Genomic DNA, 27,553 nt, shown 5'->3' with positions numbered 1-27,553 from the left:
CGTAGACATTTCAGAAGAGTAAGCATTCTTTAACCTTAATTTGGTAATGATATTGTACTTGTTATTGTTTGACGCAATGTTGGTTGCCACCTGTGGGGGGCAGTTTAGCCTTGACAAACGTTGTGTGTGGGTTTCACCTGGTACAATAACACCACGAGTTTGTCCTTCGCGCCATCTCCGATTACCACGGTTGGCTACGTACAGTGCGACAGAAGTTCAACATGCATATCACATTTCAGTATCCTTAATTCATGAGTACTAGCCAATGTGAAATGTAATGTTTCATTATTTGCTTGTTCTAAATGGTGAGCCCACTTGGTAAATACTCTGCCTTTAACATGTGTTTTGTTTTGTTCAGTCAAGGCACAGAAGTGACAAGCAGATCAATAACAGGAAATGTGAAATAATGCAAAATGGAAGGTGAGATGAGTGTCTGAAATATGTGGCCGTGTCAATTCGGTGCCATTGTGGGCAACATGAACTATCGCATTATTTCACTTATGAGACATTACGTTGTCATAACTCACTGCACCATTTTCCATTGCAGCTTCAAAGAAGATAAGTGGATGAATATACAAGTGGGAGACCTCTTAAGGCTAAAGAAAAATGATTTTGTGCCAGTAAGTTCAACTAGCCCTTCTGATTAGATACCCTAATTAATATGCTAGCAACGTCTGGCCATTGCTGTCCACTTAATTTGTTAGTGTGCTTGTGAATAGTGTAACATGTACATTGTGAACACTATTAGCATTGAAATTAACCCTAAAAGCAATAACCTGCAGTGTAACTCCTCAACTAAACTGACGTGTAGGGGCAAGGGTTAGAGATAAGTTTCCATTCTCACCAAGATACGTCCCATGTTGCGTCATGCACAGTGTACCTGGTTTACCTTTCTTTGTCACGTGTGTTGCGAAATGGTGCAACCTACAACACACTGCAGTCAGTCATCGGAACAATTTCTGTTGACTTTTGGTTGAAGTAATGATTGATGATGCAGTCTCTCGGACGGGTGTCCCAACGATTAAATATTTAAAATAGAAAGACTAAACCAGCGGTGATGACGCAGGGAATGTCTTATGTAAGAAACGCGTTCCTAATGGTTGCCTTGTGGGGCTGCATCTTGTGATGTTGGCGTGTGACGTCACACCGTGTAATATGGCTTCTAGCATCCGTTCAAAAAACAGAAACACGTTTGGCCTTGTGATCATTTAACAACTTTACTTTTCACACTCTTTCCTGTAAGGATCATAAAATCATTGTGTTTAGCGACCCCAGCTCAATTCCTGGCCATCGCTATCAGCAGTGACGAATGACATCTGAGCCTAGCCCCCCTTTTGCCAAACTGCACTGACCTGCATAGATTCATGGTCAGGGGCCTACACATTATTCTTTTTATTACAACTACACGTAAAACACGGTAGTATGTTCTGTGTCTATAACTGTTGCTGTTGGTCTTGCCCTGCGCCTCTGTCTAGGCTGATATGCTGCTGCTGTCTACAACAGAACCCAACAGCTTGTGTTATCTGGAGACAGCCGAGCTGGACGGGTAATCTTTGGCCTGACCCTTTGTTGCACTCTGTTTCCTTGATCTCAGAATCTAAAGTAGGATTGCGTCTCATCGTTTGATGATGATGATAATTTGTTTTTCGATAGTGTGATTCGGGCAAATTGCATCTCAATCTACTTAACATTTTAACCCCCCACACAAACCTTTTACAACATAACAAAAATTTACATTAAAAAGGTATGAGAACACAACAGATAAACAAATCAAACAAGATAGTGAGTGATAAGGGTGCTCTTTTATGAGCTGTTGAACTCGAGTTTCGTGGACTTTGGAGGTTCGTTCTTCAGTAATTTTCTGCAGTTCATCATCATTCGTTGTTCTATAATAATTTACGTCATCAACAAATCCAATGTAGGTAATTACGTTACAATTAATATGTATGCCTTTATTTGTGTGTCCAACACAATCCAATGATAAAATGTAATATAATCATTGTTGTATATAGCACTCTGTCAATAGACACCATGAATGTGGGTTAATGTGCGTTTCCCTTGTGTTGTTTTACTAGAGAGTCCAACCTGAAGTTCAAGCAGGCCTTGACGGTGACACACAACAATCTGACAGATGAAAAACAACTCTCTGACTTTAATGGTAAGTCCATCGCGGTTCACCTGGGCCTGGTGCTAGTACAGGATTGGTGCTACTACAGGGCCTGGTGCTACACAGGATTGGTACTACTATAGGATTGGTGCTACTACAGGGCCTGGTGCTACACAGGATTGGTACTACTATAGGATTGGTGCTACTACATGGCCTGGTGCTAGTACAGGGTGCTACTGCAGGGCCTGGTGCTACACAGGATTGAGAACAACGGGGGCTTGCTGCTTGCTGCAGAGTTGCGTGTCTTCGAACCCCCGTGGCCGCCCTGGTTAATACTGAGGAGTGCACGAACCCTTACAAAATCTTAACGTCCGTTGTTTAATTTAAAACGCATCCCTCGCACCGCACCACTGCACCACTGCAATTACGGATAAATCGCCATGTAGTGTGTCGTGTTGCTCGTGCATTCCGCATCTGTTCTTAAGTTGTCTCCATCTGACATGTGTTTTGTATAACATTATTTAGCAAAAGCAAAGCATCTCACGTTCCCCTACTCCCCTCTCGTCTCCCCCCATCCTAATCCCACCACTTTACTGAGTTCAGCCATAATTATGAGCGAGGCTCCCAACAACCGCTTGGACAAGTACCTGGGCACCATGCAATGGAAGGACAAGATGTACTCACTGGACAATGACAAGCTGCTTCTTCGCGGCTGTCGCATCCGGAACACGGAGACTTGCCACGGACTCGTGATCTTTGCAGGTACACGGAGCCCCAAGCCAAACACTCGGGTCATTCAAGTCCACTTTGAGAATTTCTAACGTGGGTTCCTAATATGCTGGAAAATTGCCTTGTGAATAGCGCTGTGATTAAATGGCTATTTAGCATGTAGGCTTTTTGACATCCAGTATTATGATTCAAAATCGATTTTTTTTTTGGGTTGGGCAGCGTAATGATCTGGCCCAAATGTCTGTTGTAAGACCCTCCTCCACCGACCCAAAACAACGTAGTACACCTCTGAGTGCAAGAGTGCCGAAAGGACATTCCATTGTTTTATGGAATGGAGACTAGGACTTATGGAATACATTTGTGAGAAAAGGGAAAATGAAGATAGATAAAAAGAGTAATTTTCGAAAGTGGATACAAATTGTGAATGAATTTTGAAAAAGAATAAACATCTACCTATCTTTTTTCTTCTTGCTTCTTTCGGTAAAGTCACGTAGAAGGGAAGTAATAAAATAATAAAACATAATACAATAATTCCCACGATGTTTCAGCCACAACGCAAGCAGCCATCCTCTTCTACGTGACTTTACCGAAAGAACCAAGAAGATGAATCCCTGCAGTCACGAAAGCTTTAAATCGAAAAATCTACCTATCTCTAAAATCTCTGCAGTCTTGACCGTTTGTGCTCACCTTGTGGTCAGTGTTGTTTTGTTGACTAAAAATGATTTTAAGTTACGTGATGCACACTGTTAACCTGCAGAGACATTATCTCACTCATTTGTAGCTTTGCAACAAAGGGCTTTCAGATGCAAATATCAAATGTATAAAGCCAGGGATAATAGTGCATCGGGGCTATAGTCCCGGAAGAGTACTTTCAATAATGCGCTGAGCTGAGACCATAGCCGAAGCAGCAGTGTGTGTGTGTACATTGCTTATCTACGCCAGGCGAACACTGCATTGATGTCTGTCAGTGACGGCTATGACTTGAATTAAATTGTTTCTTTTGTTTCCAGGTTTTGACACCAAAATAATGAAAAACAGTGGGGAGACGAAGTTCAAGAGGACACAAATTGACAAACAAATGAACAAAATCGTTTTTATGGTAAGCTTTAAAAAATGCTATCGTTGCTTTCATCAAACGCAAGTGTCTTTAAGAAAGAACTGGAACATTTGCGCCAGATACCGACACTGCCTTTGTTGTGTTATTTTCATTCTGGTTGCACATACTATTCCTGGAGAATTAGGTCCCTCCATGGTTAATAATTGGCAAAGTCATCTTCGAATTTTACATTCTTGTTTATACAAATGGCATTTCACGCTGGTTTCCACCCTGTTGTAGATACTACTTTTAGCCAGATTGCCATCACTGTGATGAGACTGATGGCAATTTCTAAGATTCTGGCGAATTGCCCGATGATGCTGGATGCAATTACCAGCGAAACGTCGTACTCAAATTGTAAATGTTGTGGTTTCACGCTTCAACACACCGGTGGGCTAAAGCAGTGAACTATTTGTCTTTTGTCAACGTGACACTTTTTTTACTGATTGGCCGTGTCGGGTGGTGGAGGGTTACGACACATTTATAAATAACGCGATCTAAACCCAAAAATCGTTGATTATGATTTCTAAGATTGTTTACAGATTTTTTTCAAACTTGTTTTGGTGGGCATTTCATTCGTAATAATTTGCTATTTATATACGCTGTCGAAATAATATGACCATCTTAAGACAGTGCAACACAGGGCACGCATATACATAAGAATGCAACATCCAGACAAAATAAAAACAATTTATCGAAATCAAAATATGGGTTGGGTAGATTTAGCGGTGGAATTCCATAGAGTTGAGAAAATCACTAATTCTGTTTTGTGGCTGACGATTAATACTGGATTCATTGTTACGTGTGTGGTTATGCAGAGTTACATGAAATTAAGATAATGTTTAAGATGTTTTAGTCAGGACCCTTCAACTGTAATTCCATTGGTTACGTGCCGTAGAATGACTGCAAGTAGTTCGCACAACTTAAGCATGTATAGTAGAATGTACAACATGTCACATGACCATATTGCTAATTGAGTTTCTTTTTATGATTTGACCGTTGAGCATGTTAGCAATCTGACACGGCAAGCAAATTCGTAGAGTGCATTTCCAAATCATTTGGTCATAAAAAATTATATCAATTTAATATTGTAATCAAACGAAGAATTTAATGCCATGACCATTGTGTTGCCTGTCTGGATGAGACCATTCCTCCAAATCCAATAGCATTGTTTCCGATTGTTGTGTGCAGAAACCTGACGGTGTTTTGTGTGTCTGTGTGTGTGTGTGTTTTGTGTGTGTCTGTGTGTGTGTGTGTGTTTTGTGTGTGTTTTGTGTGTGTCTGTGTGTGCATGCAGATTTTCGGCATGCTGCTTGTGATGGCCACTGGTCTTGCTATTGGCAACACCATATGGGAGCTCGTCCATGGGCAGGGCTTTGGGCGATATTGCAGTGGCATCACCGGAGACCCTGCCGTTCCCACCCCCGACACCGTGAGTGAATGGGCGGTTTGGACCGGCTTCCTCAATTTCTGGGGCTACATCATCCTTCTCAACACCGTGGTGCCCATCTCGCTTTACGTCAGGTGAGTCGCACAAAACAGCGCCTGCGAGGAGATCCCGCACGCTATGTGTTACCATCAATATGAAATTTAAATGCAAACAGGGTCTAGTTACGATCTGTTGTCATTCATGGTTCTAAGTCGTTGAAGTAAACGCCGCATACACCAGAGGCAGATCTAGAAACTTTCTGAGTAGGTGAGGGGGGGTGGTGCCAAACTTGCAACATAAAAAATCATTTAATGCATTCTCTCTGATAAATATTAATAAATAAAACATGTCGGTCTCAATCGGCAGGAAGGGGGGCATTGCCACGATTGCTGTGCCCCCCACTGACTTGCCGGTTAGAAAGCCAACTGCAGTTCACCTACTTGGCGATGTTTTGCACGGACTTAAATGCACCTCGTAGTCATCTACCTTCAATAGCCAACATGCCCTGGGATCTATAGAGCCACACTACTACTGACTCCAGCCAAGTTGCAGTAAGACTGTAATGACCCTGTAGGTAGGACTAAGCTTTTGCGTGTTTCTCTCCACGTCTGCACGTGTCCGTGTGGTTCCATGTTTCTCTCCGCATCTCGCTGTTCCTCCCTGATTGCTCAGAGCTCCCACTCGGTGTTGAGGTGGCTCCCCTTGACCCGGCGGTTCCAAGCAACCGAAACAACCGCTGCGCCAGCGACGCAGCCCCCCGTCCTCGGCACTTTGTTTTCTTGTTGCCCCCAATAGGCACTGCGCCGCAGTTGATTGCGCAGTCGAATTAAGCGATTGCGCAATCACAACGTCACAACCACGGCTTGCTAGAAATGCTGCACTGCCACGTATTGCGATTCTCATCGTATGTAGGTGCAGTAAAATCGCAGACAAAAGGGCAGTTTAATTTGACCTTTCCGTGGGTGTACCCCTCACTCGGGATTTTGTACTTCATTCATTGAGGCGCGACCCATGAGTCCTTGGCAACCCTTTGGTCGGGCACGGTGATGCACACCTGTGATCCAGCACCAAAGGTGCACCTCCGATTAGCCCCGCACCTCCGATTAGCACGGTTGGCGACATACGGAGCGAAAGAAGTTCTACATACATACATTGTTTGTGACACTCCAAAACTGTCCAGCCTGTGGGGTGGCCAGGAGATGGCAGTACAGGAAATGGATTTGTAGAGATGCATTTGTGGACATTTGAGTGGTCTCTTGATATGCGAGGATTTTTTCTGCTTCCTTGAATTTCCCTTTGAGCACAACACACTCCTTGCAATGGAACTGGCCTAATATCGCAATGCAGGGACCTTGAGACCCATTAAAGACTTATAGCTGAGAGTGCTTCTCCTTGCAGGCGTTTTTGTATTGCAGGCCTTGAGGCCTCTACAATGTAGTTGTAATTATAATAAACAAATAGACACACACTGACTTCCGAGTGCTGCTGTGTGGTGTGTGTCGTTGTCGCGCAGCGTGGAAGTCATCCGCTTGGGCCAGAGCTTCTTCATCAACTGGGACTTGCGGATGTACTTCAAGGTGAACGATACTCCGTCCAACGCGCGCACCACCACGCTCAACGAGGAGCTGGGCCAGATCGAGTACATCTTCACCGACAAGACGGGCACGCTCACGCAGAACATCATGACCTTCAAGAAGTGCTCCATCTCAGGAATGGCCTTTGGTGGGTGTGGAGAGTTTGGTGGTGGAATCCTCGGGACGTGCGGTGCATTTTGTCAAATTTTAAAATCGTAGCGGACTGCAGAGAGAATGGCAACAAGAACGTGTTGCTTAAAATCCGAGTAAACGAGAGCAAGGCTTAATGGAGACGAAGGGGGAACGGAGGGAGGAGCGTTTGGTGGAATCGTTGCGATATTTGATCCAAAACAAGTTGAGCGAATGCCTCGTCTCCACGTTGAGCATGGAGTAAATCAGCTGTGTGTGCTTTTAGCCACAACACAAGGGCGCTGTATTGACGAGACCAAAAGTGTTGAGGCGGTGCGTGTTTGACCGCTTTGCAATATGGGAAAAAAACTGTGCATGGCTCCACTTGCAGTTTGTCACTTTGGAATCAATACGTTGTAAGCTGATGCTGCAAGTTCATGTGTTGTCGGTTTAATGCTATATTTTGCATTTCTGTTTATTTTACCATCACAGGCAACACTGCAAAGGAAGCAAAAACGCGTTCAGTTAGAAAGGTAAGCATTCGTTCAAAGTGAAATTATGACTCGGTGACGATAAATACAGTTCATTCAATAAGGCGCTCAGCAAGTTGTGAATGTCTACTCATTAAAATGGCCCTTCACTAACCAAACCTGCAAGGTTCGAGGTTAGTCCAGGAGTTGTGTCGGTTAACCAGTGCACGTTAGGTGGCTCAAACCATACTTTTTTAATTGCTGCGTTCCTACGCTACAGCACTGCACACGTCATTGTACAACTGCCATTTGTACAGAGGGCATGTGTAGCCGATCCGCTCGGTCCCCTCTCCTCCCGTCATGAATTCTGTCGATGGGTGGGACGGCGACGGCGACGACAGGTCAGCTGAATAGACAACAACAACACAACAACAACAAAAATAATAAAGTTCGTAGACGACGAGTCGACTCTGCATTGTGTTCTGTCCTCCGGACAAGTGGGGGGTGACTGCACAACAGCTGAGCACTGGGGGGGGGGGGGGGTTGTGAAACGGCAAAACTTTATTTAAAAAGTCCTCTTCAGAAGGGCAAATTGCATATCTGCAATAGTGATCAGAGACGCCCTCCACGTCACAACACCGCAGCTGAATTCCTCAGCGCCAAGTTCGCCCATATCTAAATTCAGGAAGTGCCTGATACTTAGCTGTGCACTTGGGGCTCTGGGTCCACTCCCTGAGCACCGTCGCAGTCACTTAGAATAATAATACACCGTACCTGCCTACCTGTCGCTATGCAAAATGGTTTCCTAGGTTCCCGTATGCTAGAGAGTGCACAATTATACAGTATGTGCGATATGATAGCGGGTGAGCTCGCACGGGCGATAGACATGCAACCATGCCAGGCAATTGTGCTCTCGTTATCAATCAGAAAGCTCAACAACGCAGCGGAGAGCCCACACTGGCGGATGCAGCCACGAGTGGAGAAGCCCATAGCGCCGTGCCTTGGGTTTAAGTTGTCAAAGATCTGGCATGTGGACGAGGGCGATTGTGCAGACTCGTGGCATTTTTGACAACGCCTGTAGGCAACTGTTGTACTTTGTAAATTGCTCCACTCTTTTATGATGAATGCGCATTCGATAAAGTCCTTTCTACTTTGCGCAAGCTATTGAAAATACTTTGTGTATTTCCACCCAGTGAAAAACATATTGCATGTTAATGCAAATTGTGAAACTCCACTCATTTGATTGCTGGGGGCAGTGCAGCAGTAAACACTTGGGCCTCATACAAAGAAGGGTCTGAGTTTAATTCCCAACTGTGTTGAGTGTGTATGTTCTCCCTTGTCCTGCGTGAGTTTCTTCTGTTCTTCTACAGTTTCCTTCAGTGGCTAAGAAAACAAACATACACGCACAAACACACAATGTCATTGATGTTGGACAAACATTCTAATATAGAACCCTCCTGAAATAATTGGCAGTTACTACTTCTCTCGCAAAAGTGTCAGACTCCTGCCCACGCGAGTTGTGAGAGTGCTGTGCATTCTCGCACACCTCTGGGACTAACGCGTGGCGTGGGTCCCACAGAACCCCGTGGATTGGAGCTGGAACGAGCGGGCTGACAAGAATTTCGAGTTTCACGATCACAGTCTGGTTAACCTGGTGCGCCTAAAGAAGGACCCCACCGCTTGCGAATTCTTCAAGCTGCTTGCGCTCTGCCACACTGTCATGGCGGAGGAAAAAGAGGGTATGGCTCTCCGGGTGGCACTGCCCCGTGAACGGCACGCAGGGATTACACGCGGACAGTGTTGGGGAACCTAAACGTACGGTGGAGTTACATCCGTTTGGATTTAATTCTCACTCGGGTACACTTAAATGGATGAGCATACAATTATACACGCAGCTTTTGAAGTAGTGGTACATTTCTTAAGTTGAGAATTTAGACTTAAAGAATTGTCTGCATATTAGAAGTATGTAGCATGATATTGCTGTACGTGCTGAATTAAAATTTCACATTCAGTATAATCAATGAAATTGTTGTTAGTTTGGTTAATATTTTAATAAATATATAGGTAATTGCAAACAGCTTACTCTTTAAAAATGAGAAAAAACTCTTTCTATGATTCAATATACAATGTTTGTCTATCTTGCGTTGCTAGAAAGATTGTGTACTGTGTACTGGCATTATTTAACATTTCATTTGCAACAAACGGCATCGTAATGACTTTAGCCTAACTTGCTGGGGAGCTACATTTTATTTTCAAGCACGTAAATATTCGTCACCATTTTTAAAGGGTAACGTAAAACGATGCCAGTCTGTTTGCCAAAACGATGCCAGTCTGTTTGACGGAGCAGGAGCCTGTCTCCCGCTGCTTGTCGGGAGAAGTGGCGGCGAGTGACGCCAAGCGTGTGCCACCTCTGGCAGGTGACCTCATTTACCAGGCTCAGTCGCCAGACGAGGGGGCGTTGGTGACGGCCGCCCGCAACTTTGGCTACGTGTTCTTGGACCGCACGCTGGAGAGCGTGACCATCGCCGAGCTGGGCACCGAACGCGTCTACGAGCTGCTCAACATCCTGGACTTCAACAGCGACCGCAAGCGCATGTCCGTCATCGGTAAGGGACGTGTGTGCAGCAAGCCCCCGCCGGTGTGTGACACGTTGAACGTGAACGCACATGGAAGCGCGCAGGCGTGTGTGCGCTGGCTCCGACAGGAAATCATTGCTGTAGGCCAACTGACTCATGATTGAAACAGACAGAGTCGAAGCTGAAATCAATAAAAAAAAAATTCCGTGCTATGTAATGCATATGTACGGGGTAAGTGATTGGCTCACTGCGCTATGAACCTGCCGACCCGAGTTCAATTTCCGTGGTTAACTTCTGCGACGAGTGACAGCTGATTCGGTCATGGATCTCGTGCCCTCTTCGTCGCCAGCCGGCGCCGGCCAGCGGGTGCTGACTTATGGTAAAAAAAAAACCCCCATGGCCGACATGGCATGGGGAGGGCTTCAGCCAGCAGTGGATTGTCACAGGGCTGTGAAATAAAATAAAAAATATATACTGTTACAGTAGAGTGCATGTTGTAATATCTCTTTAACCAGGTAAGTGTTCGTACAACATACCAAATAAAAAAAACACACTTGGGTATATTTTTTTGTCGAGCAAGATAATGCCTAATTCTAGATTTGAAGCTTTCGTGACTGCAAGGAATCATCTTCTTAGGTTTTTTCGGTAAAGTCACGTAGAAAGTAAAATAAAATAAAAACAAAAATCACGACGTTTCGGAGGCAACACAAGTCTCCGTCATCAGGTGGGACCGTCACAGCCAGATTAGCTGTATCAAGTGAGGCAAAGATTCAAGATGTAATCCCTTAAAAGCGAGTTGAGGGGGGAGGGAGAGGGAGGGGGGAGCTCATCAGACTATGGTAGCCAATGAAAGGAACGTATCGGGAGGGAGGGGGGGCGAGGCCAAAAGGGTCCATCGCCCACCCTTTTGGCCTCGCCCCCCCTCCCTCCCGATACGTTCCTTTCATTGGCTACCATAGTCTGATGAGCTCCCCCCTCCCTCTCCCTCCCCCCTCAACTCGCTTTTAAGGGATTACATCTTGAATCTTTGCCTCACTTGATACAGCTAATCTGGCTGTGACGGTCCCACCTGATGACGGAGACTTGTGTTGCCTCCGAAACGTCGTGATTTTTGTTTTTATTTTATTTTACTTTCTACGTGACTTTACCGAAAAAACCTAAGAACAAGATAATGCCCTGGCAGCTTGCTGAGCATGCACATTGCATAAAGGAACATGCGAAGGAATGTAAGCCACTGTAACGCCACTGACGAGTTATTCAGGTGTAACGTCTGAAATGGGTTTGTGCAAAAACCCATCCTTCAAAAAGAATGTGGGTTTGTGATATTATTTTGTTGTACAATTATGTAAAAAAACGTTCATTATTATTTAGCAAAGCTGCATGTTCACTCATGACATGCAACGGCTTTAAAATGCTGGAAGGCCTCTTAAGTTCGGAAGCATGTGGGGTTGACGTGCTTTCACGAGACCACAATTATGGTTTGTTAAATATCACTTCCATTGTGGGTTTGTGTGTTTGGTTATGAAATACGCTTGTGTATCTGCGCGTGCATGCGTGTGTGCGTGTCTACGGCATGTGCATGTGTGCGTGTCTGCGTGCCTGTGTTTGTGTGCGTGTCTGCGTGCGTGCCTGCGTGTGTATGTGTGTGCGTGCGTGTGTGTGCGCGCGCATTTGTCTGCGTGTGTGTATGTGTACACGCGCGTGTCTGTGCTCTCGTGAATTCAGTCCGGAGCCCAGAAGGAAAGTTGCGATTGTACTGCAAAGGAGCCGACACGGTGATCCTGGAGAGGCTTCAGAAGGACGACCCAAATCGTGAAAGAACAGAGAAGGACCTCAATGTAGGTCACCATCAGAGTTACCACTTGAACTTACATTTTTACATTTATAATAAAGCTACGTCCAGTAGACGTGCCGTGAAGTACAGTTGTATCGCAGTTGTTACGAGACCTAATTCGTGTCTGCTGGCAGTTCTCACGGGTCGCAGTGAATGTCGGCTACGAATGGTTGTTAATGAGGCCAGGAAAAGGTCACGCCACAGGTCAGCTTCCAAAGGAAGTGGCTTAGATTGCCAGTTGTCCATACAACACGATCCACCGTCTCACTTGCCCTGAACAGAGAGGCTTCGTGGAATGGAAATCAAGCTTAAATGTGTAATTCCTGAGAGCAGAATAATATGGCATTGATGTAGCGATGGTGCCGAGACTGTCACCGTCGTATGGGGGCGCTGCCTTCGCCATCCAGCCACTTGGCTGAATCCACGCTTCTCTACTTGAAATACTGCTTGGTCATCGAGATGTATAAAGGACAGTTTTATTCCTTGACATAAATGCCAACCGAGTTGAAATATTTATGGTGAAAGGCACTGGAAACCATCCCACAATGTGTTGCGTGTATTCTTCTGTTGTGTACGATGAACCGTGCAGATGACCGCGAGTAGAGTGACGGCATTGTTATTGTTACGTCATAAATCTTACTTGACCTTAAACATCATGTACCAGCACACAGTATGGATCCGAACACCAGCTTAGTCCTTGGTATTTAGGGATTTACAGTGAACAATTAGTCATATCAATTGATGACTGGTGAAACACAATCGATTGAACTAGAAGGCTTTTTTTTTAGACAGCACTGGTGGATGCTAGTAGTGCTTGATTATGGGTCCATGTCGGTCGTAGGTTAATCTTACTTGATGCGGCTCTGACTACAGGTATTGGTGTTTGGGAGGAGATGTGCTTGGCTTGGCTGCGCTTGTGCGCCTGTTGCGATTGCGTTCAAATCGTGATGTTCCATCTATCTTTGCAGACATTTGCCGCCGAGAGCCTACGCACGCTGTGCCTGTCCTACAAGGACCTGAGCGAGGAGGAGTACCTGGATTGGAGCAAGAAGTACGAGCAGGCCAGCATGTCCCTCGCCGACCGCGAGAAGAAGCAGGGCCTTGTGTACGAGAAGATTGAAACAAACTTGAAGGTAAGCTACGTCCGTAGAACTCACGCCGCACGATTGTGATACAAGTTATACGTTCCCCGGTAACGTCGGTGGACAACTTATAATCTGTTAAAGACCAGGGCAGCTTGATTGTTATTAGTGAAAGAAAATTAAAGAGCATGCTCAAATGCTGACTAAACCAGATTCTTAAGTGTCACAAGTTGTATAGTCTTAGTCTTTTGTCATCAATGGCTACACAATGGGAGCTATACTATATAGAGATTTGGTTTTCACCTAATTCTGCCCAGCCCATATCTAAATGAGATATTTGTTGTTACTTAAGAGGCATCTACCAAGAAGGAAAATGGTGGGATCTAGCCGTGTTGCCACCAGTCCAGATTTTCATCCTGTTTCTGAGGTAGCTGTCCTGGGAAACCTGTAAGCCTTCCAGGAACATTAAGCATTAAAAGTCTGAGCTTTTGTCATTTACATTTAGTTCTTCTGGTATTGTGAGATATTCTTCGATTTTTGTTCATCCCAATTTCTGTTTTATTTTCTATCTCAGAGGTGGCAGCACGAGTGGGATCCTGTATGGGGAGGGTAATACAATAGACACAATTATGTGGCGTCAATTCCATTGCCCTTTACAACCTCTGAATGGTCTTGAATGGTCTTCTCAGAAATGGTGATGTGCTGCTCACAAATAATCTCGTGCCTTCGCAGCTCTTGGGAGCGACGGCCATCGAGGACAAGCTTCAAGATGGTGTCCCAGAGGCAATCGCCAAACTGGCAGCAGCAAAGATAAAGATTTGGGTCTTAACAGGAGACAAACAAGGTACTCTTCTGCCTCTTGCAGTTTACCACGGTTTACGATCATTGTTTACTCTACAATTAAATGGCTTCACTTCTATGTATCTTGAACTTTTTTCGTACCGTAAGTCGCCAACCATCCTCATGTATGAAAAGTGTTTTAAACGAAGTGTTATTTTCACATTTTAAAACGAATGAATTTAATGATTTAAAACTATTTAAAATAATTGTAATCACTGAAATAATTATTTTGACCAAGATCTGTTGACTAGGCCTGTAGGTTATATAACATGCATGTGTAGTGGCATAGTGTTGGCTGCTGGCGAAAAAGGGGAACTGCGGGTGTACGGCAGTACTGAAGTCAGCAGGCCAGGATAGACACCAGAGAGGGACATCAAGGGGGGAAAGGGTCACAGAGAGGTGCCCATGGGGAATCCTCGGGAACCCGCAAGTAGGTTCCAGAGAGGGGGCGGAGCGAGGCCACGCTGAGAATAAAAGAAGGGCCTCTGTGAGGGACCTCGTGGCTGTTGTTGGAGTGGGATCCCCGTCGTGCTGCTCAAGGTCGTTGCCATCATCGCCGTCGTCTTCACTCGATATTGCGCTGCTCGGTAGTTATTGGCTGTCTCGGTTCAGCGCCGTCAGTGTTAGATGGTTAGTGTTATGTATAGGCTAGCAACAGAAATATTGTGTACACACGTAGTGTTATGTATAGGCTAGCAACAGAAATATTGTGTACACACGTAGAGTTGTGTATTGGCGAGCGACTGTAGAGTGTGTACCCACGTAGGGTGTGTAATATACTGATGGTGCTCGTTAATAAAAGTGCCTCAAAGTCTTATCGTCTCCGAGTTAGTCACGGCACTTGCATAACTGCTTAAACATTGCTTCAAAATATTTTATTAGTGGTCTGTATTAATTAAGTGCTTTTTGAGTAACCCACTATAATTATTGCGTTGTTTGGGTGTTATCTTCTTAACATACTTACATCAAACGTACAAATCGTGTTTTTTTTTTCCTTCGCAGAAACCGCAGAAAATATTGGCTACGCCTGTCAGCTTCTGACTGAAGACATGCAAATATGCTATGGAGACGAAGTTAGGTAAAGAATACTATGTCTGCACTGTACACAACATAGTCGTCCCTTTACCAGGCGTATTTATACGAGTGAGTTTCTACGCACTTAATCATACACAGGACATCTGTGAAAAAGAGCTTCATAGCTCATCGGATTCCTCCAGTATGAATACAGATTCTGATTTGTTACAAACGCACAATATTCGGCGTTGCACTGGCGGAGTCTCGGCAAGGCCTGTGGAATGGGGCTCCACGGAATTGTTGCAGATTCTAGATTCTCTTCACAAAGTACCAGATTAGTTTTTTGTTTACTGCGTGGTGCCCTGAGAAAACATTTTGAGCGATGACAGTGATCCTGTGGGTCCAGAAAATTTGGGAGCGAATTCCACATCGTAAACCAGTTCCTTTGCGTAATTACTCTGAACTTGAAGCCAAGGTTCAGATGTGCCTGCACCGCATTATATTATAAACTTTAGTCACAATGTGGCATCCACCCAGTCATCTATCACTCGTGAATGCATATTTTGCATCGATAATAATTATGTGTTTTCAGTCAGAATGCTTTTTGTGACCACATACTGCATACGAGTGTCTGTGTCCAAAACCTGGGATGGTGGAGCCATGTGTCTGTGGGTTCAGCACTGGTGGTTACGGTTTGTGTAATGTCTGTGCTTCCAGTACAATGCTGAGTGATGTACAAGCATGCCAGACGATCAAGCGAGATGCGAAGGGAAAGGAAGCGGAAGTTGACTTCACAAAGCAGTTTCTCAAGGGGAAGAAAAATGCAATCATTATAACTGGTGGCTGTCTGGTAAGGCTCCTGTTTTTAATCTGCGCTATATTACGGCATGTTATCAAATAGTTGTGCGTCTAGCTAGGACAAATGTCTAACAAGGAGGGCCTTTGTCGATAAGCAACCGGCAGTTCACCAGCATTGGTTCAATCAAGCGCGACTGCTGATGAGACACTGCAATGTTTAAGCCGGTCAGGAGTTTGGTTGCATTGAACCAATGCTGCTGAAGTTGCGTGCTCCCAGATGGCTGTGGGGCTGATGGGATGTAAAAAAAAATAATTTTACGTGGAATACTTGATCATGTGTGTACCTCAGCTTTTCTTTGACTCTTGAAAGATAAAATCACTAATTCCCTTCCTGATGATTCGGTAATATTATACATGGCTCTGCTGTCATAGTAGAGTTCCATAATATTAAATACTTAATCTGTCATTGTTTTGTGAAAAAAAACATCCTCTATTTACAACCAAAGGGAGAGCCCACTGAGGCTGCAAGTCTTTGTTTTCACGAGAACAAACACGCGGGTTAGAAAATCAAATGCAGTCTTAAAAAAAAACTAATTGCACAGCAGGAAATGTAATATAAAGTGTCTTACATACATCACTGAGGAATAAAGCCAACGAAAACTATTTGGAGCCAAAAATAACACAGATCAGCTGAAGGCAAACTACACGAGGAAGAACAACAATCAGGGGAATAATTGATGAATCCATATATTTCTTCTCATGTGATTTTCTATAGTTTTTTACAGTTGTCAAAACAAATTGTTTGATTTCCATATTTCGAGAAACATTCCATGTACGTATGTATATATGTTGAACGTCTTTCGCACCGTACGGTAGCAAACCGTGCTAATCGGCGGCACGAGGTGTGCCTGCCAATTCACGAATCCGATCCTGGACGTGCTGTTGCGTGGGTATTTTTTTGCAGAACGGCATTCTGACCGACAACAAACAGAAACGTCTGGACAGACTCAAACTGCCCAGGCGACGCAAGCCCCGGGGCGGGGGAGCAGCAGCAGCAGCAGCAGGCCACGATGTCTCCATGGAGCAGCTCGGCGACGCGAGGCAGCAGGCGGAGCAGCGGGAGGAGGAGAAGCAGCGGGAGATCCTGAAGAGGGAGAGAATCGAGAAGCGCTTCGTGAGCCTGGCCTGCGCCTGCGAGGCGGTCATCTGCTGCCGCGTGTCGCCCCGTCAGAAGGCGCGCGTCGTGCGCATGGTGATGAAGCACAAGCAGGCCGTCACCCTGGCCATCGGCGACGGCGCCAACGATGTCAACATGATCAAGAGTGAGGCATCGTCCCCCCCCCCCCTCCATTTCCTTTTCGCCGGGCTGGTGGTCGACGGCTCGAGACGCCGTGAGCTGGGCACGGTGCACCTCTCTTTTGTTGACGTGTGACTGGAACAATTCGGCTGGTGCCGCCGTGATCGGAGCCCGTTGGCTCACAGTGGGAAGGTTGCGAGTTCACAATCGTGGTCAGGGATTCGTTCAGACTATCATCATCATTATGCACGGTTGATAACCATGAGTACCGTTTTACGGAACATCAAAAATGGTTTTGCATGCAGATACTCGTCCGTGCAATCGACATGTGCCGAGTTGCCCTAGAGGTGTGTCATGTGGGGCTGTAACCGCTTCCGGAGGTCGCGCCGGACTCTCGCTGAGCCGCGTGTCCCCCTCCATCTCGCTTGCAGCGGCTCACATCGGCGTGGGCATCAGCGGGCAGGAGGGCATGCAGGCCGTCCTGTCCAGCGACTACTCCTTCGCTCAGTTCCGCTTCCTGGAGCGCCTGCTGCTCGTGCACGGCCGCTGGTCCTACCTGCGCATGTGCAAGTTCCTGCAGTACTTCTTCTACAAGAACTTCGCCTTCACGCTCGTTCACTTCTGGTTCAGCTTCTTCAACGGCTTCTCCGCCCAGGTGAGAGCCGTGGACATTGTGCACACACACACGGGGGGCGTTCCGCACTCTCGCTCTCTCCCGGCACGGCCGGCGGTTGAGACGATGGAGCAGGTTGCTTGAATGCCACCCCTCGTGCCACCTCGCCTCTGTTCAACCAGCAGCATGACATGGGAACACCGGAGTTAGTCAATCGGCAGTCCTGAATTGAAAACTCATTTCTTTAGAACTGCTTTTGTGTTTAGTTTGCTGTCCTCCCCCCGCACCTCCGATCAGCACGGTTACGTATGGTGCAAAAGAAGTTCAGCATGCACACAACCTTATATGTGACCCTGAAAGAGATATTTGTGTAAAAGCTGGACACCTGCAATATGATTAGACGGGTGCCTTGCATACCTACGTGACCAATGCGTTGATTAATGAAGTACGATGTCTTGGCAGGCTGTGTACGACGATTGGTACATCACCCTCTACAACATGCTGTACTCGGCTCTGCCCGTGCTGGTGATGGGACTTTTTGATCAGGTAAGGAAGGCTTTTTCTCTCAGTAGCTCTGCTCTTGCGTGCAAAGTGCCACCGATCTCCGCTCAACACCCCCCTTCTGCCTTAGTTTCACGTCTGCGCGCACTCTGGGTCAACTCCTTTCCCGTTGTTTCTTTTCTTCATGGAGACGTAAAAATTGCCCCTGAACAGAGCCCTGGTAATAGAAAATGTATTTACAAGCAGCAAGCTGCTTTCCCCATCATTATCGTCATCATTACCAATCATGATCAATCCACTGCTGGGAGAAGGTCACCCCAAGTCATTGCCATATCTCGCGCTCCTGCGATGTAGCAATCCGTCATCAAACACCTGCATCCCGAGCTCATGTTATTGCTCCATCTCCACAGCGTGCATACTTTCGGGCACATTGCCAACTTTGGCTGCCAATTTGACTTAGTCTCGACCACAGGCCATCATCCCCTCTCGCGATGTGTTCTGCCCCACAGCCTACTTACGTTCGTCAACGGGTTTAATTATGTCATTAACCTTTGTATGGTCTTGAATCCATGCATTCTTCCATTTCTCAACGCAATTCCAAGCACGAATCTTTCCATGTTTCTTGTGCGCTTTTAGATTAATTCTTATGCCCTAGTTTGCGAGAGCTTGTCTGCTTGGACAAAGAATAATTAATTAAGAAACACCATTGGAAGCAAAATTGACACGGTAGAAATTGACGCGTGCTACTTTACAGCATGCGATGTGTTGTGTGTGTGTGTATCGACCTGTTATAGCACCTGAGGGCAGTACGATTTCACGATCTATCGGCGCAAGGTTGCCTGCAAGTAGCGATTTGTCGAGCAACCGAGGAGTGTAAATCCCCCCCGCACCCCACCACGGTTCGCGCGGTGTGTTAAAGTGGGTAGCCCCGTTATAACAAACATGAGGTTTTCGCCACCTCACACGGCACGTCATGTGACGCGTCACGTGATGGGGATGTCACACCTTGGAGGACCCAGCGACCCAGCACAAGCGATCAGAAGATTAGCCGCAGCCGTGGTATCGCAGTCGGCAGTGAGGTTGTTTGTGGCCATCGTGAAAACTTGTCCGCGAATCCACCCGTTCATGCGGATGAGAGAATTCGCGGACACATTGAAATGTTTTGGGTGTTCGGCTGTTGGGTGAATTCACGTAAAAGAGTCTCCCGGCTTAAATGGCCATCTGGCATTGCCCATGTTAGTTGACGACCACGAACCAGCTTTTGGGATTGCATTTTACCATTGTGGGGACCGATGTGCTCATAGAACTGCTTTTTGTGTTTAGTTTGTTGTCCTTCACCTCTGATTAGCATGGTTGGCTCCGAAAGAAGGTTCAAAATACGTACGTACAGTTCACGTGTGGGCACTGTCACCTCTTACAAGACGTCTGGACAGTATGGAAGAGTAGACCAAATTACCTTTAGAGGAGCTGTCTTAGAACTCTTGCCCTTTCACCAGCAATGGCGTGAGCAAGACATTCCAACAGACAACTACCGCCTCCTTGAAGTGGTGCTCATTTTACACGGGAATAGGTAGCATTCAAAACGATTGCTGTCAAAATAATGTGAAACTGGAACGGCAGCTATGGGGAGGGAGGGGGGTGGTGTTCGATCTTCAGAGTCGTGCATCGGTGCATGCAGGACGTGAGCGACTCCAAGAGTTTCAAGTTCCCGGAGCTGTACGAAACCGGACAAAAAAACCTCAACTTCAACTACAAGATCTTTGGGAGATGCCTGATTCAAGGCATCATCACCTCGCTCATTATCTTCTTCATCCCGTACGGTGCCTTCCTGGAGACGATGCGAAGCGATGGCCTGGCACCCGACGACTACCAATCCTTTGCCGTCGTCACAGCCACTTCCCTCACCTTGATCGTCAACTTGCAGGTACGAGGTGGAGTGGGAGTTGCCGCCGGATGCTGAGCTAGCGAGGCTAACAAACGGGTCGCGGGGGGGAAGGTGTGGTTCTTGTCTTGATGAATTTAATTATTTACAGTTTGTAAGGCATATCGTGTTCATTCCCTCTCGGAGAGAGAATGATCCACATGTGCGTGAAATCACAAGCAAGTGGGAAAGCAGCCGGAACTGGCACCAACAATTGCCCAAGTTCTGTGGTCCTATACTGGGATGTTTGGCAAACTCCTTTGATGAGTGTTTATACATGTGGAAGAAAATCCATGTGTGCAAAGGAGGGGGAGGGGTGGCTACCACTCAGTGTCTGTACAGATGGAGTTAAATCCACTTTGCTGTTCTGCCCATATGTTGTAGAGCCAAGAAATGGTGACCTCGACACCCATGAGTAGGGAGTTCCACAAACACAAGTTGTCATCCCCCAGCCCTTGCCTCCGAAGTGCTTGGATGGCAAAATTCTACACAACTGCTAACCTATTGTTCTCTGGTTTTCTATGATAGATAACAAAAACATAAATTACCATTCATGTCACTTTTCCAAAGTAGAATAATTATTATTAAACGTACTTATTTTGCAAACATATTAATAGCTAGTCATTTTGAAGACACAACAAAAAAACCTTGAACACCTTAATGTTGGCATCGTGAGCAACCCAAAACCAAACCTTGGCCTTCATCTCAAACTACGTTTTTTTTTCCAGATTTCCCTGGACACAGCATTCTGGACATACTTGAACACTTTCTCAGTTTTCGGAAGCATCGCCCTCTACTTTGCCATCATGTTTGACTTGCACAGCGACGGACTGCACTACATCTTCCCAAGCAATTTCAAGTTCACAGGTTTGTCAACGGCTCGTCTCTGCTGTACGACAACGAGGTGTACGGATACTGCTGTCCCACCTAAGCTTTCAAATGCGATGTAGAGTATAGTGCGTAATACAGGTTTTTTTGGGTTGATCGCGTAAATATAAATGTGTATCCATATATGCTGTAGTTTTTAGAGCTATTTAAAATATATTTACAAAAATGATTCGAATGTTAACCCTAGAACCGGAAGTAAATGTCGTTGGGTATTTTAGGTGGGCCAGCGATTTGGGGGCTCGTTAAGGTCCGTGTAGTCGGGGGTTGTATCCAGCGAGCTGGTACAGCCACACAACAGTCGGTGGCTGTACATCCAAACGGGAGTACACTGGAGCCCATCATCCGTCTTGAGGCCAATAACACGAGCATCGCTCGATAACACGAGCAACACGAGCATCACTTTGTGGGAAGTCCCAACAGTGGTATGACTCGTATTGGATCGGTGATTGTTCGTCAGGGAGACTGGCCCCTTGCTATAGGAATGTGGAATTTCCACTGCTGTCTCGGCATCGATGAAGATGAATGTGCCCCCCACTCCATGCCGATTTGAGCAGAAAATCCGCTTTCCTTGAATGGAATTAAATCCATTCAGTGCAGACCCTCATGACAGCCATAAAAGGCCGTCACGGACCGGTCTTTACTCTGAAAACATAAGCGCACTGGCTGGCATTCACGGTAAATGTACATCGATTAATAGTGGGTGAAGTATTTTAAAGACTGCGTACAGTGTGCTTGTATTACATATGTAAATGTGAATAATGATGGAACGTTTTGTGTCGCGCTGTTGTGGAATTCCAGGAACGGCCAGCAACTCCCTGAAGCAGCCGTACCTGTGGCTCATCATCATCTTGACAGTGGCCATTGCTCTGATACCTGTCATTGCCATGAGGTTCTTCGTTCGTTGTACCCAGCCTACACTTCTCGATAAGGTACAGAGTGCTCATAAGTTGCCCTCTATGCAGAGTACTGTATTACTCTTATTTGCTGCCATTTAGTTGTGCTGTTCGGATGGAGTGGTGGCTCAGCGGTTAGCACACACTGCATTATGAACCGGACAATTCCCGGCCACGACTATCATCAGTGGCGAGTGATAACCAAACTCATCCTGAGCAACCCCCCTTGACTTAACCCATACTGACCAGCGTGGTGAAGTATGGCCAAACAACCTCCGTGACGCATGGTATGGGGAGGCCTTGCAGCAGTGGATTGACAAAGCGTTGTAAATTATTATGTATTAACACCTTGTGCATTTGGAAGTTTAGCACCGAGTGAAGCATTTGTTTTTCTTGCATGAACTCTTTAAGATGGTAGTAGAGCTCACGCCGGTAGGAAAACTGGAAGTGATGTAGTTTTACCACGGGCACTAGACATGGCTCATGCTAACGAGCGCATTCTTATTTCCCGTCTTTTGAATAAGCCCTCATGGCTGAGCCAGACTGAATTCAGAAGAGATATTTACGTTGTGTATAGCGATAAGTCTGTAATAAAGCCATTAGCCTCATGAGTCAACCAGCGATCTCCTCATTGTTAAGATAGACGAACCCCTGGCACTACTGATAGCCATGGCTGATGATCATACTCGGGTCAAGAATTTAATAGCACATGGCGATAACCATTTTGTCCCTACACTTTGGTTTGAAAACAATTCCAAGAGCACTGGAAGTGGCCTCGAAAACCAATATCCATCACAGGCCGCACAAATACAGGTGTCACAGCACTGGGGATACCACCAACCATACCTGGTCGCCTCTCTCACCCCCCTGCATTTGCTGCCGACAGCTGAAACTGCCTCAGGGTTGCCGAGAATGCGCAAGTTTGAGACTGCTTATCGCGGTTTCTCGTATCGTGGCACGATCGGATGCACTCATTACGCAAAGGTGCAAGGGGGACGTTTATAATGATTAACGTTGCTTGTGAAACGCCCGCCGTGCAGATCCAAGATGGCATCCACAAAGCGACGCCACCCGCACGCGAGCCCTTCAAGCGGCTGGGCACCATGCGGCGTTCCACCTACGCGTACTCGCACACGAAGGGCTTCGGCGACCTCATCACGTCCGGCCGTAGCATACGCAGGAAGAACCCGGCGGCGAAGCCCAGGGCCGAAGATGTGGTGCACCAACATGGCCGATACACGAAGACCGATCCGGAGGTGCAGAGCATCGCCGACTCGATGGTCAAGGTGCCCATCGACACGGGCAACGTGGCCGATAGCTCCATCTTGATATAACACGAAGTTAAACGAACTCAAACCAACACGTCAGCTTGGGCCTTGACTTCATTGTGTGGTAAATTGCACGGGATCACCTTTGTGTGGCAAGGTTCATTCTGTAGCAGTTAACATGGAAATATGTCTGTTCCAGATAAGTGCCTTACAGCTGTGGCTTTAGGGGCCAGTGTCTTTATTTTATGTGTGTTTTATTGCACGAGGTTGGAGTCCTTGTCGATATGATCACGTTGCACAATTTGTGGGGCTTTCTTACGTGAATGTCTGGGCATATTCTTGGTTAACAGTATAACGTCTCCAAAGTACTGTATTTTCTACAACTTGCTTTTTTTTGTCATGCAAGAGTAGGACATCTCTTTCATCTGGTGATGTAGACCTTTTATACAGCACCGAGATTCTATCCATTTTAATACCAATATTTTTTACATCAGGAGCCACTAATACATCGAAAAAGGTTATGTAATTTATATTCTTTAGTTTTGCAAATTAAATAGAAATGTGAAAAGTGTTTTTTGATATTGGTTGTCATTTTACATCTTAAGAGGGAGAAAATGCTGTAAATGAAGTGGTGGGAAAACCCGATGGTATTGCCATTAGCTGCAATTCGCGAAGCTTATTTGCAAAATTATTATACACATGTTTGCAAAAAAAAGAATAATTTAAAACTGTTTGTCATAATAAAACAAATGTTTTCCATGTATCGAATGTTCAATAGAAATGAAAATATTTTATCCATGTGGATTTTTTTTTACTTGTTCACATTCTTTGAAACTGTGCCAGCATACCTGTGAGAAAAATAATGTCCACCAGTTGTCCTGTAGAGGTGTCGAAGCTATTTGGTCAACGATGTGGTGTGTCGAGTTTTGGTGTCTGCATTGGATGAGAAACAAAATTATATAACCTTTTATTTCTGAACCTCCAACCCAGCTCTAGATATCATAACAACACGCTTTGCATTATCATCCTGCATCTCCTCCACTTAAAACAGTGGGTATAGAGGACACATTGGGATCCTGGCCATAAGTGTTCCATTTTGGAATTGCTCGTTTATTTGTAGGTTAAGACATGGAAAGCAAATACATTGAGGATATTGAGTAAATAATCTCTGCCAGGGCATTGATTTGCCCACAATTCATAAAGTGTTGGTGTTTACCAAAAAATTGCAATGGATCGTCACGAGAAAGAACATTTCTCAAGTACAGGGATGTTATTGCGTAATCCCATTGAAGTGCTTATGTGCCATTGTAGTTAATTTCTGTTCTGTAAAATAGTTAATATTTTGAGCATTATTTAAATCCATTTGTGTAATTCTAGATGTACTGTTATGCAACTTAGTTAAATGCATTATTCTTCTTTGAAAATATCAGGTACAATGTTTCTTTCCTGGGAGAGTGGGACATGTTACTCGATAGGAATGCGGATTGTCTCGTGCAGTTGCCGATTTTTTTTCTCGGGCTACGACTGAAGCACAGTTTTTTACATTGCATCACTGTGCATCTTGGGGCTAACTTCCACATGCAGTCCTGGTAAGTACCTTGGGTAACATTTCCGTTTAACTTCAGGATTTGTTTTAACATGTAAATAAATGTTTAAAATGTGTTTTGCGTTTGTTTTCAACTTATTTCAAATGTGTCGGAGCAGAAGTGCTCTGTAACATTAAAATGCTTTTTGGACTAGAAATATGGAATATTCTCAGTCAGTGGACGTGCTTCAAGCTCAGCATAACTTCAACAGAAGAGATATTGGACTTTAAAAGAACATTATGCACAACAACTCGGTGTGCGGCGATATCACAAATAAATGCAACGCAAGAATTACAACCAGGACAATGAGAACTTTCACGTAGCCACGACAGTTTTAAAATCTCTCCTTAGAATGCTACTACAGTTGTTAGAATACCGCAGATCGACGATTACATGTTGACTACACTCATTCGACTTGGACGTTACGAGCTTACATTTTTTCGTTTATTGTGACTTATGCTACGGTATAAAAAAAAATGCAATCTAAGTTGTGTTCCATCTTGTCGGTGTTTAAGCCAAATGCCATTTCAGATCCTAAAGCTTTGAGCTTGCGCCGAAAAAGTGCAGTGACAGATTGCCATCTCGTAGCTGAACAATCACGCAGTGCTCTTTAAGCCCCACTCTTCTAACGCTGCAGCTGTCCTGTAGCATCATAGATACAAACTCTCCGCCGTATAACTCCTTATTGTTCAGCCGTTTGTCTATCCACTGCTGGATGAAGCCCCCTCCCCCTTACACCGTGCAGTCGTGCAGATCGCTTGACTGTGTGCGGGGTTATTTGCCCACGGTGGTGGCTGTGTGTCTTCGTCAAGAGTCCCACGACCAGGACACCTCACAGCTCGCCACAATATCTGCCCTGGGTGGGAAGCGACCACATCCGGGTGGATTTTGTTTGTAGTGCAGCGGGACAAACTGCACATCTGCTGTGCCCAGCATTACATTTTTAACGTTTTTTAATCAGTCATTTCGATAAGGACGGAAATGCTCATGTAATAAAGTAGCATTTGCTATTCTTAAAACACACCTCCAATGTGTGGTAAAGAGTGTTCACATTGGAGTCCTGAGTGACCACGGTGCGTTTTCGTCGACTTCGTGGAATTTTTGTCAAGTAGCGGAAAACTGATTGAACCGGATTCCAGGGCTGACGCTGCTTCCAAATGTCGGACATTTGACAGTTATTTATGAATTTTGTAAGGCTGATTGCTACAATTGGTAAACCGATCAATACTGTTTGCTTCTGGTAAAGCTCAAAAGTCTTTGCAATGTTGGGCCCAATGCAGAAATTGGCAACAATGGCTCGCTGATTTCCCCCATTTACTTTTAATGGCATTTTTGGTTGTCCAAAATCATACGCGTGCTCTCACACTCGGCAATATGGGAATATCAACCCGTCTGTTTCTGATGCAGCGTCGTCGCGAGCAATCTGGAACAGAATTGTAGCCAGTTGCGCAACGCAGTCACGGGAAAAGCGTTTTATTCATCTGTTTGTATTTTGCGAATGTCGTCGGGATGTGACGCTTGCCTTGGCACATTCTTTTTTATGTTGTACCCTTTTAAACTTAGCCACGGTGAGGCTTTTGTCAAAATTATACTACTTTCAATTGATATCACAACCAGCCTTCTGTGACAGGGTTCTGGGGTCAGGTCATTGGGCCTATTTCACCTCCCACCTCTGGTGAATAATGTATTGTATTTTCTCTTGCAAATGCAGCGCGCCTGGCAGGGTCAATTCTGTTCGCAGCCAACGTCTACCTCGTCCCTCTGGCGTGTCGCAGTGGGAGATACGAAGTCACCGTTCAAATTCCCGTCTGATGTGTGCTCCTGTGGGACCAAGGAGGGATGGAATCTTAAGTTCCATAGAATCACTCGGTGCTGGAGAGCATGCCCCTGGCGGTGCTGTGAGATGTAGAAAGATGTAGAGAGTGTGCCTGGCATCCTACCCACAACAATGTTTCATAACTAGCAGTAACACAATTATATAACTCGTGTACCAATACGAATTCCACCCAACAGAATGGATGGGTACACCACAGATGATCGACTGGTGGATCGCGAGTGGCGGGGTGCAGTGTGGGTGCCCCCACGTCTTCCGGGACGTCTGGCCAACGTGGAAGAGTAGGCAAAGTAGGGGCCCTTCCGCCAGTCACGGCACAAGTCAGCGGTTATCTAAATCCACTGATTAATAATATTATACTTTTGTGTCATGCAGTGTCATGGCATGTGTGCTGTGACTAATCTGCCCACAGACACGACATAACTATACGGTAGCATTCTAGATTTGAAGTTTCCGTGACTACAATAATTTTGCTGTGGCTGTTCCATCTGATGACGGAAGCTTGTGTTGCCTCCGATACGTCGTGATTTAATTTCATTAATTTAATTTTCTTATTTTTTCTTATTTTTATTCTTCATTTACGTGACTTTACCGAAACAACGAAAGAGTATACGGTAGCAGTGGAAGTAAACTCAACCTGTCGTCATTAATAATCGGTGAAGGAAACACTATAAATCGTGCTCATAACAATATCACTTGGTATCGGTATCTCTGTTATCTTTACTATCTCGGAAAAATGGGACATTCAAGAGTTGACCATTTCAAAATATTTGTAGTGCTTTTTAAAAAAAATAATTTAACGAATACATAAAAAAAACTCAATTCAATATTACTGCTGTCTTGTAACTTAAATATATATTAGATTGAGGTCAAGGCTATTTAATTTGTGCTTGTGCGCGACAGTCCTGCAGATGTCGTCCTTTAACTTGTTGTGTAAATTTTGATTTAAAGCTTTCGTGACTGCAGGGATTCATATTCTTGGTTCTTTCGGTAAAGTCACCTAGAAGGGAAATAATAAAATAATAAAAATATACAACAATACAATTCTCACGACGTTTCGACTGCAACAAGCAA

At 45.3% G+C, this 27,553-nt stretch overlaps 1 protein-coding gene across 3 annotated transcripts in view; it reads left to right on the top strand.

The window, feature by feature from the left end:
- LOC144935568 (phospholipid-transporting ATPase IC-like) overlaps positions 1–24,721 on the top strand; it is a 57,446-nt gene extending 32,725 nt beyond the window's left edge. For all 3 annotated transcript variants that reach the window (XM_078862362.1, XM_078862361.1, XM_078862363.1), the window contains 23 exons: positions 359–420; positions 548–620; positions 1,476–1,546; positions 2,076–2,158; positions 2,711–2,869; positions 3,847–3,935; positions 5,230–5,456; positions 6,875–7,083; positions 7,557–7,597; positions 9,114–9,273; positions 9,952–10,140; positions 11,836–11,948; positions 12,913–13,077; positions 13,759–13,870; positions 14,869–14,944; positions 15,598–15,730; positions 16,643–17,000; positions 17,407–17,630; positions 18,051–18,134; positions 19,768–20,013; positions 20,739–20,877; positions 21,697–21,827; positions 22,832–24,721. In XM_078862362.1, coding sequence (XP_078718488.1) covers positions 359–420; positions 548–620; positions 1,476–1,546; positions 2,076–2,158; positions 2,711–2,869; positions 3,847–3,935; positions 5,230–5,456; positions 6,875–7,083; positions 7,557–7,597; positions 9,114–9,273; positions 9,952–10,140; positions 11,836–11,948; positions 12,913–13,077; positions 13,759–13,870; positions 14,869–14,944; positions 15,598–15,730; positions 16,643–17,000; positions 17,407–17,630; positions 18,051–18,134; positions 19,768–20,013; positions 20,739–20,877; positions 21,697–21,827; positions 22,832–23,125 — 3,438 coding nt within the window. In that variant the 3' untranslated portion in view covers positions 23,126–24,721. The remainder of the gene's footprint in view (positions 1–358; positions 421–547; positions 621–1,475; positions 1,547–2,075; positions 2,159–2,710; positions 2,870–3,846; positions 3,936–5,229; positions 5,457–6,874; positions 7,084–7,556; positions 7,598–9,113; positions 9,274–9,951; positions 10,141–11,835; positions 11,949–12,912; positions 13,078–13,758; positions 13,871–14,868; positions 14,945–15,597; positions 15,731–16,642; positions 17,001–17,406; positions 17,631–18,050; positions 18,135–19,767; positions 20,014–20,738; positions 20,878–21,696; positions 21,828–22,831) is intronic.
- The last annotated feature ends 2,832 nt before the right edge of the window (positions 24,722–27,553 follow it).

Source organism: Lampetra fluviatilis, chromosome 13 (genome assembly GCF_964198595.1).
Source record: "Lampetra fluviatilis chromosome 13, kcLamFluv1.1, whole genome shotgun sequence".
NCBI lineage: Eukaryota > Metazoa > Chordata > Hyperoartia > Petromyzontiformes > Petromyzontidae > Lampetra > Lampetra fluviatilis.
Note: the sequence above shows the minus strand (reverse complement) of the source record. Positions and strands in the feature narration are given on the sequence as shown.